This window comes from Mesocricetus auratus, unplaced genomic scaffold (genome assembly GCF_017639785.1).
Source record: "Mesocricetus auratus isolate SY011 unplaced genomic scaffold, BCM_Maur_2.0 Super-Scaffold_100028, whole genome shotgun sequence".
In the NCBI taxonomy this organism is placed as follows: Eukaryota; Metazoa; Chordata; class Mammalia; order Rodentia; family Cricetidae; genus Mesocricetus; species Mesocricetus auratus.
The window spans coordinates 7,296,842-7,314,874 of record NW_024429209.1 but is presented as its reverse complement, the minus strand read 5'-3'; the positions used below and the strand labels follow the sequence as shown (position 1 = coordinate 7,314,874).

General features: G+C 46.9%; 1 protein-coding gene and 1 long non-coding RNA gene across 5 annotated transcripts in view; one reads left to right on the top strand and one right to left on the bottom strand.

Moving 5' to 3' along the window:
- Chd6 (chromodomain helicase DNA binding protein 6) overlaps positions 1-3,674 on the top strand; it is a 177,951-nt gene extending 174,277 nt beyond the window's left edge. For 3 of the 4 annotated variants that reach the window (XM_040733013.1, XM_040733014.1, XM_040733015.1), the window contains one exon: positions 508-3,674. In XM_040733013.1, the coding sequence (XP_040588947.1) occupies positions 508-1,398 (891 nt within the window). In that variant the 3' untranslated portion in view covers positions 1,399-3,674. The remainder of the gene's footprint in view (positions 1-507) is intronic. The other variant, XM_040733016.1, reaches the window with a different exon arrangement.
- On the bottom strand, positions 2,836-12,302 carry LOC121134532. Its single transcript, XR_005871622.1, has 3 exons — positions 12,227-12,302; positions 4,636-5,078; positions 2,836-3,676 (listed from the first exon to the last, which is right to left on the bottom strand). It is a non-coding gene; the product is annotated as an uncharacterized LOC121134532 (long non-coding RNA).
- Between the last annotated feature and the right edge of the window lie 5,731 nt (positions 12,303-18,033).

Sequence of the window (18,033 nt, the reverse complement as noted above, 5' to 3'; positions counted from 1 at the left end):
CTTTAAGTGTCACTGTCTTTTTTATTTTTATTTTTTTTTTAACCAAAGCTGACCCATTCTGAGCCTCGGCATCAGCTGTAGTATTGCCCAGTCAGCCTTTAAAATTGACTGCATCTGACTCCACACCCTCTGCTGCTTCAGTACAGTCTTGTGTTATGAAAAGATGACTGCTATGTTCCAGTGAAAGCATTGTGGCCATTAAAGACCTGGGGCATCATCAGTGCTGGTCTCTAGTTCCTAGCTCTGCCAGTTTCTCGTACAACAGAAACTGCTCTTGCCAGTGAGTGTTGAAAGCTCTGTCTGATGGGCAGCGGCATCTGGTTGCTTCCTTGCCAGTTAATGCTCTCAGCCTCTACGAGTCAATCCCCTCTGGGTCTGTGGACAGGAGATACTCCTTTCCACTAGAGCCCTGTGTGAGTTGGGAATGAGCCATGCCAATACACAGCTGCAGCCACCACCTGCCATCTGGTAACTTTCAGCATCCAATGTTTCTTTGTCCTTTTTCAGGGATTTCTCCCAGAAAGCAAATTCAATCACACTCTAGCTGAGCCTGTGCTTCGAGATGCAGGCCCCCGCAGGAGGGGGAGGCGGCCTCGGAATGAACTCCTAAAAGCTCCAGCCATTGTTGCAGACTCTCCTTCTGGAATGGGACCACTGTTCATGAATGGGCTGATTGCAGGGATGGACCTGGTGGGATTGCAGAATGTGAGAAATATTCCAGGCATTCCTCTCACTGGGCTGGTGGGCTTCCCAGCTGGTTTTGCTACCATGCCTACTGGTGAAGAGGTTAAAAGCACCCTGAGCATGCTACCCATGATGCTGCCAGGCATGGCCGCAGTGCCCCAAATGTTTGGTGTTGGTGGACTACTCAACACACCCATGGCAACCACCTGCACGACCACTGCGTCAGCATCTCTCTCAAGCACAACAAAAAGTGGTGCCTCAGCCACTGAAAAAACTACAGAGGACAAGCTGAGTGGCCGTGATGTAAAAGCAGACACTCTGGTTGAAGATAAGCCAGGCCCTGGTCCATTTTCTGATCAGTCTGAACCCACAATAACTACTAGTAGTCCTGTGGCTTTCAACCCATTTCTCATCCCAGGGGTGTCTCCTGGACTCATCTACCCATCCATGTTTCTTTCCCCTGGCATGGGCATGACTCTGCCAGCCATGCAGCAGGGCAGACACTCAGAAATGGTCAGCCTTGAGAGCCAGAAGAGGAAAAAGAAGAAAACAAAGGGGGATAACACCAACCCAGAACCTGCTTCCGGGTGTGAGAGGGAGCCAGACAGTGATCAGAACTGCACCGAGTCCACTACATCTTTGCCTCCAGAAAGAGAACATGTGGCACAGGCTGGGGAAGGGGGGCTCAAAGACTCCAATGATGACACCAATTAGAACTTTTTCATTTAAGAAATTATTGTGACTTGTAAGTTTCTTATCCCATAAAGGTTTGTTACTTCCCTCACTTCACCTTCATAAGAACCTGTGTTTCCATCAGTAATATTACCTACCTAATTTCCTGTCTGAGAATTATGGTAACATGTTAATAGTTGCAGGGTCTTGCCACTTCATTAGATAAGTGTCATCTACCTAGTCTAGGAGGCACAGAATTCTTTCTTTTATCCAATTCATTCCAGCAATCATAGTTGATACTGTACTTAGTGACATACCCTTCCCCCCGTCTCTTTCAAGTCCCACTTATCTGAGGAAGAAAATGGCAGAAGAAAGCTGCCTAGGGATTCACTGTGGGGCCAAAGAGCAGAGACAGCAAGCTCTTTCTTTTGGGAGCAGTTGAATAGGAAGAGCGGAAGCGAGAAGGCACAGAATAGGAAGTGCTGGTATGTGCTTTCTTAGTTCAAGTGTCTCTGTTTTATCATGGTTACTGGGTAGTCTACAGCATATAAACTAATGATTGAAAATGCACATACTGATGGCTTCTTTAAAACAGGAACCTTCCTTATAGTAATGCAGTTTCCCCCTCATAGTTGTATTTCCTCATGCAGCAAGAGGAAATACTGGCCAGCTAAGCAGTGCACACATCATCCCCACTGAATGAGAGAAGCTTCGACACTTTTGAGTTACTGCAGCAAGTGGAAGGCACTGCTCACCTGGTCCACTAGCACTGCTGGCACCTTACCCCCGGGAACTCAGCCACTCATTTCCCTCTGTGTTAAGAAACCTGCTGGATTTTATTTTGTGTTCTGTCACCCAGAGTCAGGCTTTCTGGAGCATGTGGAAGGTAATTGTTCAGCACATGCTAGATTTTGTCATTGGCGTGGTGTGACAAAACATGCATACCACCTTTTACATTACAACTGTGAAGTTTTCCCCTCCCCATTATCTCTCTACTCTATCTTAGATTTGGGCCCAAATTACAAATCGCCAGGCAGGCAAGGTTCTGTTAAGTCAGCAGCGTTCTCTCTCCTGCCTCTCCGTGTTGAAGAATTGAGCAGGGAAGAAAGAGCCCACCCAGTGGCACTTGCGTTTCCATTTCTCTCCCCCTTCTCCCCTTACATCATGTCCCTCCTGATGGTCTCCCTCAAGGACAGCTCATGCTTGAGGCTCTCAGGGCTGGACAGGCAGCAGGTGTCCAACTACCAGATTCACTTTGTTGTCACCATTGACTGTTGTTTATTTTTTTCCTGTTTCTGTTACAGTTTTGCTAATTTATCAGAAGGTCTGAAAGTCTGGCATGCTATTTCAGTTTGCATTATTTATTTATAATGATTTTGTCACTGTCTTTTATACATTTGGGGTTATAAATTATGTAAATGTTAAAATGAGCATCTCAAAGAAGTCTGTTAAATTGTGACTGAAAAAACCAATCAGGTGTATTTTCAAAAAGGAGAGTCCCGGTTTTATGAATCATAGATATAAACTAGAAATTCTATAACTGATCTATAAGAAAGAAGAATCCAAGAACTGAATAAATGCTATTTAATGATGTGTTTGTAGTATAGAAGGTCTGTGATGCTGACAACAGATTTCTTAGAAATGCTGCTCGCTATTGAACTAACATTCTGTTCAGTTTTGCCTCCAGTGGAAGCAGAAAGGGTTTTTCAGCTGTTAAATCCTAAAAATCAATATAATTTATTTATGTAAAAGAAGCACTCAATCAATATATTTTTGAACCTTTTAAGTACTAATTTTCTTTTTATCAAGTAGAAAAAAAATGTATTTGCCCTAAATCCTTAAAATACAAATGCTATAAAAACTCCTGTATCTTGAAAGCCTTACTGCAGATGATCATTATAGTCGCCCAGCAGAGTCTGCTCTTCCTGTTGTCTCGTGTTGTTCTGTGTGGAAAGCTGTTCTCCCCAGCTGCCACATAAACCTCCAAGTAGGTCATGGGTTCATTGTGGACCTGACTTAACCACCAGCATGCACAATCCCTTGTTATATCTTACCAAACCTGTATGTTAACTCTCTAGGCTTCTGTTGACTGCTGTTGTGACACTGTTTGCAAAATGAAATTGACACTGTGGATTATTTGCTCTGTAAGGCACAAGTGCTCCTTATGATTATTTTGACGTTTCCGAGAGCAAAAGCCAAATTTAAACTCTCTTCAGCAAACTTGAGCCTCTTCATCTAATTCCATGTCACTCATAGCCATAACGTCCCTTGGTCGTTCTTCACCCATGTCTCTCATAATAAATTGTCTGTGGTCTTGATCCTGAATTTAAAATGGGAAGTTTAAAATTCAGATTTGTATTGAGGATTTCACTAACTCTTGGATGTTTAGCTATCTGGGCATTTTATGAGTGTATCATGTGTATACCAGGAATCTACAGTCCTTCCAGGTACCCAATTCCTTCTGGACGTCACTCATGGGGGCTGACCTGACCCATCCCCCTACCACCAGAACACAGCTTAAATTGTGCAATGGAAAGGAGTTAGACCTCCTTCAGACCCAGCTCAAAGGCTTTTCCTAAGGGCACTTCTTTAAACCCATACTCAAGTCTCACCTTAACCTGGACTCTCTAAGGGAGCTGGACTGCTGTGGGTTGTGTGTCCCATAAGATACAGGAACACCTGGTCTCTTTAAGAATTTGTTTCCTGAACTATAGGGGCGCACTTGCCTCCAAAAGGTTATCAGTGAGGCTGGAGGAAAAGAAGTGGGTCTGGGTGAGGACCGAGCAGGACACTAACCCAACCTCGCTTGTGGGTGGAGTCCCTACAGAGGTCTACACATGAAGGGACAAGTGCTGATGGAGTGAGGCCACAGGGTCCTCTGCTGTTTTTCAAGTGAGAAAGTATGGTCACCAGCTTAAGATCTCTAATGGAGGACCAGCAGTTAGCTCAGTGGGAAAAGGTGCCTGCTGCTAAGCACTATGGCCTAAATTTGATCTTCACAAGCCACATGGTAGACTCCTTAAAATTGTCCCCACACGTGCACTTGTACATACAGTAAATGAATGGCCTTTCAAATCTCTAATGATGAGTTAAGGGCTCTATTAGATAGAGAAGAACTAACTCACTAGTAGAGTCTTGTTCCTTGCCTCAGCCCCTGTCCCAGACAAACCCACCCCACCCCCAATGCAGGGGTTAGTCAATATACTTTGCTAGTATTTTGATTTCTCATAACAACCTCATTTGTACTTGAGTGTCATTTAGGAGGAGACTACATCTAACCTGCCTCATGAAAACCAGCTGCCAGGCTATCTTTGTGAAAAGAGGCATAGCTGAAGCTTGAGCTCGTGGTTCCACTGGCAGAAGACAACAACGCAGCCCTGGCTTCTGTGATACCAGTGTAGGACCTCTCAACTTGGAGACCAGAATCCTGAAGAACTCAGCTGAAAACTTGGCACTGGAGAAAAGGGCAGACAAGAGCCACACTCATTGAAGAGCTTTAGGCCTGAGTCCTTTACGTCTCATGGCTTCTTTCATTTGCTTGGTCTGGAAGCCTCAAAGACTGTCTTTGAGCCAGAATTTGGTTTCACTAAATCCAAGGACTTGGTTTTAGTTTGGTTGTGTTTTCAGCTTCTCCAGACACATCATCTGAAATATACAAGCTGAACAGCAAGAGCCCAGGACATGGTACTCCTAGCTGCTTTAGTGGTCCCTATACGAGATATCTGTGGGATAAAACGGGAAACGGGTGAATTAAGTACTGTCTCGTACTGGGACAGTAGTTCATGAGGTCAGTATGGGGCTGGAAACTGAGTGGCAGTGACAAATCAGTTTTACCCAGCCTTCCTGCCTGAGCCCCAGAGGACAAACGCAGAAGCTGAGGTGAGAAAGGAGATGTGGAGTCCCTAGCAGACAGACCTCTTGGTTCCCTGGAGATGAAGGAGCTACACTCCTGTGAGTTCCTGAAGGGTCTGTAATGGGATTGATGGAAACCGGCAAAGTCAAGTCCTGGGTATTTACTCCCTTCGGTAGCTGATGGACTCAAAGCACTGCAGGACATGCACTTCCTGGCCCAACCCCAAAGCCCACACATGAGAAAGGTTGCTTTCTGCATCACCTGTGTTCTGGGTGGGTGAGAAGCCCTTGGTAGAGCCGGGAAGAGAGAGCTGGTTCTGTCACCCTACCAGGGCTTACTCAGAATGCTGACTGGCTCTGTCCTTGGTCTCCACAATATCTCTTTGGCATTATCTCTGTATCCATAAGAGACCTGAGGTCCAGAGAGGGTAAACAAGTTATCCAGTCAGCCAGCTGATTGGTGACAGAGCCGGACTTTGAGAATCCAGATTGATTCTAGAGCCCTAAATTGACTGTGGGGAGTTACGGGGAGCAGTCATGCTCTGGAGCACATAAAGTAGCATTAAATGCAGGAGGCTGAAGAAGGGGGAACCATACTGGCTCATGCTGCCCTTTGCTACCAGTATCAGCCTGGAGGCCAGTAGGGAGACACTGAAGTAGTTCTTAGCCTGTTGTGCTGATGTTGAGAGGCCTCTGGGCTGGGCTGTAATCTGGAGACATCTGGGTATCTTCATGTTTGGCCTCATCAGCCTAGGGCCAAGGAGCCATGTGAGATGTGGCTTGAGACCTGCTCAGCCAGAAGGACCTGAGGAGGAGGGGCCTACAAAAGGGAAACCAACACTGCTTTCCCTCCTCCCTTTGTCCTCTCACCACAGGCAGCTGAACTACATGTAGCTGACGATGACCACAGCACACCTTGGTGCCTCTGTGGATCACTGGGTCAGGGCTTGAGACTCATGAATTTACCACAGCATATGATCCACAGATGAGAACCCAGCTCAAGTAGATGACCACCTGCCTTCAGTGGCACAACTAGAGAGCAGAAAGGCAAGAACATGAGATAGTCTAAATGTAGTGTTCTTACTCTGGCTTTGTGCATGAAGCCACAGGTTCACATACCTTTCTAGAGTGGAGCCAGCTAACTGTAGCCACAGGCTAAGAAGGGACTTCCATGCATAAATTATGTAAAAACCAAAGGGATATTCCATGGACATGGAGATTATATCACATTTAAATTTTAATTACCATATATAGTTTATTAGTGCTCAGCCACACTCATTCCAGGTTATCTATGCTGCTTTTGTGCTGGCACTGCTGTTGTAACAACAGTGAAAGCCTAAGATGTTTATTCCCTGGCCCTTGACCATCATACACTCAGTGTTAAGTCAGTTAAAATATACTCATGAACTCAAATAGTAGAATGGGAGACTCACATTACAAGCCCTAGACCCCAGGCAGCCCTCCTGAGCATCCTGCAAAACCCTTCAACATCCTTTCACTTTGAAGGAAGAGTTTACCCTACCCTTTCCAGTTTTTCCTGTCTTTTGTGGGGAGCCAAAAGAAGGCAAATTTGAAGATGCTACCAAGAGATAAGACTGCTGCAGAGAAGACCTAGAAACTGATGAGGAGAAAAGTCAGGGTGTAGGAGATAACCAGGAGACAAAACCATAGGTTGACAATGAAACTATGAGAGTCCTCATAAGTAGCATTGGCTGATCAACAGAGTGGACCACGGGGAAACCGTACAGGGAGACAGGTGTAGCAGGTGAACCTGACATCAAAGCAGAAGTAAGAGCTCACCACCCCCACTATAACCCACAACAAAGGCAGCAAACACCCCCTGAGCTCCCTGCAGCCAACTGGACTCAGATGGCTTAGAAACTTATGTGCTCTTCTACAGTGGAGCAAGCTGACTGCACCCTGCCTTTGAGGATCTAAGAATTAAGTGGGGGATAAGACTTACCCAAAGAGTGATTAGATTGTGTAGTCATTTCCCATTCAGACTTAACACCGGGTAGAAGTACTTGAGATACCGAGTGTTTTATTCACCTACTGGCCATACAGTGATAGCAGCCACCAAAGTGGTCCCAGAGGAAATACCACAGCATTCAAAAGGGAAGATGGAGAATCCCCCATCAACCGCTTAGTAGATTTGTGTCAGGCCTGGTGTGCAAAATTACAGACTTCTTAGAGGATCTATGTTAGTCTGCTTGCACTGCCATAACAGAATTGCTTAGTCTTGCAGTGTAAACACATTTTTCACCATCTGGAGGTCAGAAGTCTAAGATCAGGGTTTTGAAATGCCAGACTGTTTGTGCCGAGCACTCTTACTGACTTGTAAACAGCTGCCTTTTCATGGTGGGTACCCAGAACAGGCAGGTGGAGGTGGAAGGTTCTTTGGTGTTCCTTCTAAGGATCCTTATCAAGTCAGGATCCCACCCCTAAAACTTCATGCAACACTAATCACCTTCCCAAAGACCCATATCCAGATATAGCCACACTGAAGTTAGGGCTTCAATAGATGGACTTGGGAGGAAGGACTTACATTGATTCCATGTCATAGCCACAAAGAAAGATGCTCTTTCATCACAGTGGACAAAGTGAGGAGCTGTGGACATTCACCTCTGTGGATACACTCACAGGAAGCTGAGAAACGGATGTGGCCATCCAGGGGCCTTCTATGCCTCACAGGCACTTTAGGTACAACCGAGTTTGTGAACTCGGATGCTTGCTACTTAAAGGCAGATGGCATACCCAGAGGACATGGAGACTTGGGTTTTTTTGGTGTTTGGGGTTTTGTTGTTTTGTTTTGTTTTGAGACAGGTTTTCTTTGTGTAGCCTTGGCTGTCCTGGAACTCACTCTATAGACCGGGCTGGCCATGAACTCACAGTGATCCTCCTGCCTCTGCCTCCCGAGTGCTGAGATTAAAGACATGCACCACCACTGCCTGGATATTTTTTTTAGATTTTTTAAGAATTTACTTATTTTATATACATTGGTGTTTTGCCTGCATCTATGTCTGTTTGAGGGTTGGATTTACAGATAGTTGTGAGCTGCCATGTGTGTTCTGGGAAGTGTACCCAGGTCCTCTGGAAGAGCAACCACTGCTCTTAACCACTAAGCGACTTAAGGTGGCAGGAGATGATGGAGACCAGAACCTTGACATTTGACTCATTATCTGGTACCAGTGATAGCCAGAGGCTGCCTTATAGGGATGTGAGCTCTATGTTGCTTCATACCTCACTCAACAGAACATGGAAATTCAGATGCTTAAAGTTTATTGTATTCTAAAATACATTTTCCTCATTCTTAGATAATTTCATGCATGTATATGATGTATTTTGTTCATAGTTACCCACCTACATGTCCCTCTGACTTCTCCCAAACCCCTACCTGCCATGTCTTCCTTCCAACTTCATAGTCTCTTTTTAACCCATTGAGCCCAATTAGTGGTTTTTAATGTGGGTGTGGGTGTGGGACCATCTGCTGGAGCATGGGCAGCCTACAAGTAGCCACATCCCTGAAGAAAACTCTCTCTCCCCTAGCAGCTATCTGTCAATAATGCCTCTGCTAGGGGTGGGGCTTCGGGAGCACCTCCCCAACCATGCTGGAACCAGAAGTTACAGAGGTGGGGGTGTGAGGCTATGAAAGAGTGTCACCCTTCCGTGACAAGGCTGTACACATATGAATTCACAGCAGTTGCAGTCACAAGGCCTGCATATGATTAAGTGCCCTGATTTTTAAATGTATGAAGGCAGTTCCTTTACACACTGTGTGAAGCAGACAAATAATGTCTGCAGGCTGAGCCTAGTTCACAGAACACATTGGCTGTTTGAGTGATTACAGACCCATGGGTGCCAAGAGGTGCCTGATACAATCTGCAGGCAATAGGGGGATACAGAAGCAGATTCTGTGTAGAGGGAGGTGACTCCCCTGTCCTGCACTGCTATGTCCCCTGGCTTTAAAAGCAGGTTGATAGAAGGGTTCAGTGCAACACAGACCAGACAAGTAGCTTAACAAAGTCCCCTGGGTCTAACCTGTCATTGGCCCCACAACTCAGGCCCTGTTGGAGTACATGACAATGGCACCACCCTTTAGACCACCACTGCACCCTCGATTTTCTCCCGGGGCGTCTGGCCTCCAGGATCCTTATGGTTGGCAAAAAGTGAAAGGTCTTAGTATAGTCCCCTGCAGGGCTGAGTACAGGGAGCAGGGTGCCTGTAGTGAGATGGAGGGAGATCACCCCATGCCTCCTCTTTCCTGCCTCTGACCAGGGTGACAGACCAAGACAACTGTAGCTGCCTAGACGCTACTCCCAGCGTGCCTTCTCCCACTCCTACCTCATCTCTGATGCAGACTTTTCCACTGCAGATCTCAGACTTTCCAGACAGACAAGCTGGATGGCCAAGGAGGGAGGGAAGTGGTGGGTAGGATGCAGCAGGGGTTGAGCACAAGGTCCCAGCATCTTTTGGATTTTATGTCTATTTCAGCATCCAAGAGTCCCTCCTGCTCCAGGCCAACTTTCCAGTTCCTCTTCCCTGGGGTCCCAAAAGCCACCCTTCTTACATGGCTGCAGTAACTCTCATACCAGCTCCCATGACAGGCCAATGAGGCATTGCCACTGCAATCTGAGCTGCCTACTGCTCGGGATCTTTTCTTCCCCCCCTAGGCAGTCATCCTCTTGAACCCCTTGGGACTCTGGAATAAAACCCTGAACAAACACAGGGGAAGACCCTGATCACAGCAGCCTCAGTGGGACTGGGAGAAATGAGCCCATGGCCCCCAGCACCCAAGTCAAATAAGTGCTAAGAAAACCCTACTTTGCTATTTGGAATCCTCTGGAGGTGCTTTGTTCCCCCTCAGGCTAGGGGAAGGAGCAGCTGGCCCTCAGAGCCTGTGGCAGTGAAGCTAAAGGAAGCCAGCAGGGCTACCAGCTGCTTACAAGTGGCGCTGACTCCAGGATTTTCTTTGCAGAAACTGAAGGATGCTTAAATGGGGCCTGGATCACACATGGCCTGAGAGAAACCTCCATGGGCCTCTTCTCCCATGTCTGTTCAGTTAAGAAGGTCCCTCCAGCTCTGCTGCCCCAGCACAGAGCCATGAGGTACTGCACCCTCCTTGTTGGGCCAGGAGGTCTCTGGACTAAGCTCAGCCTTAGGCTTCAGGGCCCTCTCCCTGGCTGGAGTTCAGTACCAATGTTCCCATTCAGTCTAAGGGGTCCTAAGTCTCCCAGGCAGGATCCTACCTTCCTATTACTCTGTTCCCCATGAGGCTTTCAATAAAAAGTCTGGCTGGAAACCAAGGAACTTTTGAAAACTCTATGGGTTAGACCAAGATGTACAAACCTGTCTTCCTCCCAGAGCTGATAGAGGCCAGATTGCTCACAAATGCAGAGATGGAAGCAGGAGATGGGAAAAAGAAGAGACAATTTAAAGAGCCCTTGTCTGTTGCAGAGCCCCCAGAAGCAGCCCACCCACTAGAGAGGATGAGTAGATGTGGACAGAGGTAGCAGAGATGACACCTAGGACCAAGTGTTCCCACCCCCTATAGACACACATGTGATGTATATGAACTCACCTACCCCAACATGTTTAGGGACAAATGTGGCTATATGGATAACAAACTTTGCAAATATATACTCACATAGCTAATGTATACAGAGAGAGGCACAGATGACCTAGACATCTGCAGAGCCACACAAATGTGCTTTTATATACAGATAGAAACACTCCAAAGATGTGCACAAAGGTTCACACTGCAGATAACAATGCCAGACCCAAGAGGTTAAGAAAGGGCGGGCATTCACTGTCCATCCAGCCCGCTGGGACCCAGCATACGTGTATGTATATATATGTATATGTGCCAATGTACACACAGAGAGAGGGAGAGAGAACCATTTCCTTCACGGTAGGTTTTGTTTGTTTGGATTCTGGGATGCATCCTGCAGTCAAGACCTGGTGCTGGGAGAGAAAATGGCTTTGTCTGCTGGGAATAAGGCTGTGGGGGCAGCTGCAGCCTCCTCCAGGATAAGTGCCAAGCCAGGCCTGGGATAGGATGGATGGTAAGCAGGGGGCTGGTGGCTTTGGTAGGTTCTGCCACACATCCCAGAACATAGCATAGCACAAAGCCTAGAAAGCCTGTTGTTCCCAGCCCTGACTACTCTGACTTCTGACCTTGGGCTAGCCTGGACGGCACGCCTGTCATAAACCTATAGCTTCACTTTTTTAGTGGAGTAAAAGATTGAGTTCTGAGTTAGAAAGACTCACAGGGAACCTTGATTTTGTCACCGTGACTGGGTGGGTTTGAGAACACACCAAACATGTTTGAGCCCTAAATATGAGTTTCTGACAAGTGATACAAACCAAGGCCTCTTTATCAACCCAGGCCTTCTCTGTGAGTGCACAGTACCCTGTGGGAGAGCTGCCCTGCCCTCTCAGGCCCCATCACTCCCTCCTAGCCCCCTGCACTCTCTCCACTGTTCTGACACCAGGGAGGAGACAGCCACCTTTGGAGCTTCCCTCCTCCCTTTCCCTCTCTCCCTGGCCCTGGGGCCCTGCTGGAGTGCCTTGAGGTATTCTGGGCCCTCTGTGTCCTCATCATCAAGTGTGAAGGCACCTCTCCCTGACCTGGGCCTCACTGGACAGCTGTCCCTTTGGAGCCGATGCCCTGAAGGCTGACAGGAGCAACCTCATTTTCCCATCTGGAGAAAGTGCTGTGCTTCAGATATGCTTTGTCCTCTTCTGAATTCAAACTGAAATCTGTTTCCCAAGGTAAGAGCGTTGAAAGACAGCATTGGGGTGGGGACCTCTGCCTGCCCTGAGGAAGATACAGATACTGCTCAGAGCTAGTGGAAGCAGAAGTAGATTGTTGTTGTTGTTTTTAAGATAAGATAAGCTTCATTCCTTCCCTCTTCCGTACAACCCTCCTGGTCTTTCTGCCAAGGTACAACACAGTCAAGGGACTCACGAGAGCTGTCAGGACACCTAGCCTGCTCACCTGGAAACTAAATAAACTTACCTGGTCACAGGCATTCTGTTACAGAGACAGAAAATGGACTAAAACAGAAAATGATTTTGTGTTGGGAGATCATCCCTAAGTAGCTAAGCAGCTTCAGAGAGTTCTAGAACTCAGTCCAGTCATCAGGTGTTCTCTTGAGTGCCTCCCATGCTCTCTTTGATTCTAGGATTAAGCAGAGAGAGAGAGAAAGGGAGGGAGGGAGAGAGAGGAAGAAAGAGAGAAGCATCTGTCTTTGTCGGCTTGCATCTGGGTTTCCCTCACTGTGCACAAACCTTCTGTGTCACACATGCCTGCATCTTCTAGTGAGTTGGAATCATCCCACAAAAGCACACATTTCTTCTCTTGTGCCCCCACAGAGTTGGGAATATTACTATCGCATAGCCCTGCTTCCCAGCCAACTCATCCCTGGAGACTGTGTATCCCAGAGACAGAGGGGACTTTCAAAAGTTCAAGTGCATTGGGTAACAATACCCATCAGTGTACTGTGTGTGTGTGTGTGTGTGTGTGTGTGTGTGTGTGTGATATGTGTGGGCTTATATAGAATTGTGCACATGCCAGAGGTTGACATTGTCTTCCTCAGTCACTCTCCACTTTATTTTTTAAAATTATTTTACCATTAATAATCATCATTAATGTGTGTGTGAGAGAGAGAAACAGAGACAGAGATACAGACAAGACAGAGGCATAGAGAGGTGGCAGGGATAGAGGGTATGCCACAGTGAATGTGTAGAGGTCAGAAGACAATTCTGGGGAGTCAGTTCTCTCCCACAATGGGTTCTGAGAGTCAAGCTCAGATTATTAGCTCTTTAAACCCCCCCAAGCCATCTCACCGACCCATTTGTGTATGCGTGTGGAAGGGTGCATGTGGGAGGTGGACACACATCAGACCCAAAGAGAGCAGAAGACATCTCATGGGGACACCTGTCCAGACCACAGCCTACACAAGGACTGCCCAAGCCCATTTTCTTTCACTGTCATTGGCCACAGACTGGATAAGAGGCGTGTTTAACTCATGGTTCTGGAGTATAAGAAGCCCAAGATCATGGTGCTGACAGCAAGCATGTGTCAGTCCAGGGTTGCTGTCCTGTTCCTATTATGGGGATCCTAACTACCTCCCAGAGGCCCCATCTCTAAATACTATTAACTTAAGATTTAGCCGGGTGGTAGTGGTGCACAACTTTAATCCCAGTACTCGAGAGGCAGAGACAGGTGGATCTCTGTGAATTTGAGACCAGCCTGGTCTACAAAGTGAGTTCCAGGATAGTTAGAGCTGTTAAATAGAGAAACCCTGTCTCAGGAAAAAAATTATAGACCTTTCCACATAGTGTCTATCAGTGGGCGCTTTACAATATGGCCCTGGCCCCATGCAGGTGAGCAAAAAATGACAACAGATGCAGCAAGTGCTGGCCCAGGATGATAAGCTGGGGCTGTAACCACTGTTGTAGAGTTCCTTGGGTTGAGAGACATAGTGGATCAAAAATGATTTTTCAAGATAACAGCCGAGCCTTGAAGGAGAACTGGAATTTGTCCAGGCAGAGTGACCAGTACAAACAAAAGTCAGGGACCTAGGAACTAGGGGAATGCCTGGTGCCTGATGTATGAAGAAGGCTGGCAAAGTGAGGGCTGTTCTGGGCAGAGGGAGGCAAGAGTGCTGGCTTCAGCAGGAAAGCCACTGGCACCAGAGGCGGTGTGATTGCCAGGGAAACTGGGGACCCCTATCATGTGGAGGGCACCCAACTCTAGCTGGACCTGCCGTCTCCAACCCACTCTCCTGTGCTCATCCTAGGAAGCTGCATGGTCATAGCCTCTGTGGTTAGATTCTCCTTGATCCTTGGCTTGGGGTCTGTTTAAAGTCATCTCTCTGTCTGTCTCTGTCTCTCTATTTCTCTATCTTAATGGAAAGAAGCCTCATGCTGTGAATTTGTAAGTCTATCACCATGTTCAGATACTCTCTTTCCTCACACTAAGTATCTGAGTTCTTTTACAGTTTTGTATTTCATTTTTCCTAATACATAAACCTTTAAGCCATCTGTGGTTTATTTTGGTATAAGGTAGGAATCTAACTTTATTTTTTCCAAATTCTTAGCCAGTTATCCTGTTCCATTTTCTGAGTAATCCATCATTCTGCAATCATTTGTTTATTTTTTTTCCAAAATGTCATTTCCCCTCAACTTAGTTTTAAAGGTATAGTTGCTATCTAGAGAAAAGAAGAATGAGAAAGAATCAGAGAAGAAATGTGGGAACCTCATGGGAATGTCTGTCTTAGAAAGTAAGAGTTCTCTCTTCCCACCTCCCCAAGAAAATGCCAACTGTTTCTTGCTTATTATGTGCCTGCTTATTACTATGCCATAACTTGTAATTGAGTTTCCTTCAAGACATAGAGAGGAGGAAATCTAAAAGGACTCATCATCTCTAGGGAATATATTAGAATACAAATGCATTACCTCTGGCTGGTGAGTTGTTTCCGTGGGTAAAAGTGCTTGCCACCAAACCTGAAGACCTAAATTCAGTTCTCAAGAACCATATGATAGGAAGAGAGAACTGTCTTTACCAAGTTATCCTCTGACCACCACACATATCCATTGCTCACACATGCACACATATAAAAATAAGTATACAGGCAAAAATAACAAATAAATAAATGGGGTGGAGAGATGGCTCAGCAGTTAAGAGCACTGGCTGCTCTTCCAAAGGGCCAGGTTCAGTTCCCAACACCCAAATGGTGGCTTACAACCATCTGTACTTCTACTTCCGGTGGCTCTGACACCATCTTCTGGCCCAGTACCCACAACAGGCAGCTCACAACCTACTGATGCCCTCTTCTGGTCTCCTTAGGCACCTGCACGCATGTGCACATACCTCCACATAGACAAACATGCAAACATGATTTTTAAGTTAATTTTTTAAAGCAACACACATATAAGGTTGGAAAAGCCAATCAAGCCTGAAAAATACAAATTAAGAAATAGAGGTGTGGAACACTTCTAATCCCAATGCTGAGGAGGCAGAAGCTAAGAGAAGGATCTGGAGCTCAAGGCCAGTCTGGGCTACATAGCAAGACCGTCTAAAAAGAACAAAAAGGAAGAAAGCAGGGCTGGGAAGGTAGGCCTGGAAATAAACCCCTTGCCACTCAAATGCGAAGACTAGTGTTCACAGTTCCAGCACCCTGTAAATGCTAGGTGTGGCAGACTACCTGTAATCCCAGCACTCAGAAAACAGAGGCAGGACCTCCCACAAGCAAGCTGGTCAGCAAGACTAACTGAATCTGCAAGCTCTCACAGTTCACACGAGAGACTCTGCGACAGAAAATAAGGTAGAGAACAACCAAGGAAGATGGCCTCCACGTGCGCGCACATGTATATATTTACATGCCCCTCCACACACATACAGATACACAAAGAGGAGGAAAATGAGAAGCAAGCCCTTCTGTTTCACTCACTGCTGGCTCTGCCTGTGCCAAGCCCCTCTCCCTAAAGGTAACTGTGGTTGAAATGCCCCCTTCACTGTAGTCTGAAGAGCCTGTTTCTCGTCCATTCTGTGATGTCAGCTGTAAAGGGTCTTCTTTGGGACCTTGGGTTTGCTACCAAACTGTGTCTTTGTGCCAGCAACAAACTGTTGAAAACATCTGAATTTTACCACACACTTCAGCCTCTGACCACACAAGGCTTGCCTCATTGTTTGCTTCAGAAACACAGCGACTATTCTATAACTATGTTCCCCAGGAGCCTCATAGTATATGCCCCTCCTCATTGACTGGAATTTTGTTGGAACTGAATTGTTCTTTCAGATTATTAGATTGTTTTGTCTGTGGGGTAGATTTCCCCTTTTGTGTTTCTCTTCTGTGGCTATGTTCAGACACTAATTTTTCCCCTGGGTTGTCAGCATCCTCCTGAGAGTATCTCAGTCTTAAGGCATCTGCTGTGGCAGTCACAGCCTCCTGAGAGGAAGGGAAAGCTGGACGCCAATGGCCAGCAGGTAGGAGAGGGAGTTGGTACTTAGCAGAGCCCAGGAAGCAAGCTTGGACCAGCTCTGGGGGTCACCCAGGGGCCACTTTGGCTCAGTAGCAGAAGAATGTTCAATCTGTTGGCGCTGTGGGGCCATGGAAGGAACTTCTGGAGGAGGCAGTAAGCTCTCCACCGCTGGCTCTTTCCCAGTGTTCCAGGGGGAAAAAAACGGAGTCTGGGCTGCCTAGGGGCTTCCCAGTTGGTGACAGGCACTGGGGAAAGGTGTTGAGTCAGAAACACACACACACACACACACATGCACACACACGTGCTGGCACATGTGCACCCTGATATTTTTACTTTGCTTAAAGAGAAAAGACTAAGTCTTTCCAGCTCCCTTTCCCCCCACCCCGCTCCATTCCTCTCACCTCATTTCTCTTTTTATATTGACTTCCTTCAGGTGGAAGTGTGTTTCTCTATTTCACATTCTAAGACCAAAAAAAAAAGTCTCTTCGAGCTAAGTGACTACCAAGAGCACCCAAACTTTTCGCTGGCCACCATTCTGATTATCACCTGGGATCCCTGCTCAGAGTCAGGTTGGAATAGAAACCCGTGCTACCCTCCCCGCCTTTGAGTCCTGGGACATTTGCTGGGCAAATGAGTGGCCAAGTGGGCAGTAAACAGGCACCTCCGGCTTGTCTCCCAGCCCTGGTCTGCATGTGTAGTCATCTTTCTCCCCTAGGCATCACTCAGCTTGGCTCACTGTGTCCTCCGGGGGCCAGTGGGCTTCTTGATTCCAGCCTGCACATCTGGAAGTTGATGCTATTAAAACAAACCCCATTATATAACAAACGAACATCTGGAACCCTTTAGCACTAAGTTTTAGAAAAAGAAATTTTTTTTGGATATGCTTGCTCCTAAGAATGTGGCACAGTGCCCTTCCCCTGGCTGTCCAGGAACCCAGGGACCAAGTGGCCTCTCCTGGATCTATTTCTCAAGGTAAGGGGCCAGAGGTGGGCTGGGCCACAGACAGGGAAAGAGACCCCCCACCACACAGTGCTTCTGCTGTCTTCATTTTTGCAAGCTTCCTTTCCAAATTAATTTGAATATTTACCCAGAAAATTGCATACCTACTCTGTGCTGCCATCTCCATATCAATCACATGCCTATCCCCAGTACTACCTGCCAGTAAATCTAGGTTCTCCATTATGTCTTTTCCCCCAAGCCTCCAGGGACCAGGAGACAGCTCCATAGGTAAATGTGCTTGCAAGCCTGCTGACCTGAGTTTGATTCCCAGATTTAGTGGTGTGACTTGGTAACCCTAGTAGTGCTTTTATGGTGGATGGGTGGTGTGGATTGGTGGTCCTGTACTTTTATGGTGGATGGGTGGTGTGGATTGGTGGTCCTGTACTTTTATGGTGGATGGGTGGTGTGGATTGGTGGTCCTGTACTTTTATGGTGGATGGGTGGTGTGGATTGGTGGTCCTGTACTTTTATGGTGGATGGGTGGTGTGACTTGGTGGTCCTGTACTTTTATGGTGGATGGGTGGTGTGGATTGGTGGTCCTGTACTTTTATGGTGGATGGGTGGTGTGGATTGGTGGTCCTGTACTTTTATGGTGGATGGGTGGTGTGGATTGGTGGTCCTGTACTTTTATGGTGGATGGGTGGTGTGAATTGGTGATCCTGTACTTTTATGGTGGATGGGTGGTAGAGACAGGAAAATCACCAGAAGCTGGCAGATTGGCTCACCTGGAGAATGCAACATGGCAGAAACAAGAGAGACCTGTCTCTAGTCAGAGTAGAAGAAGAGAAATGACTCCAGAAGATTCTCTGCCCTCCATATATGCACCTGCCTGACACA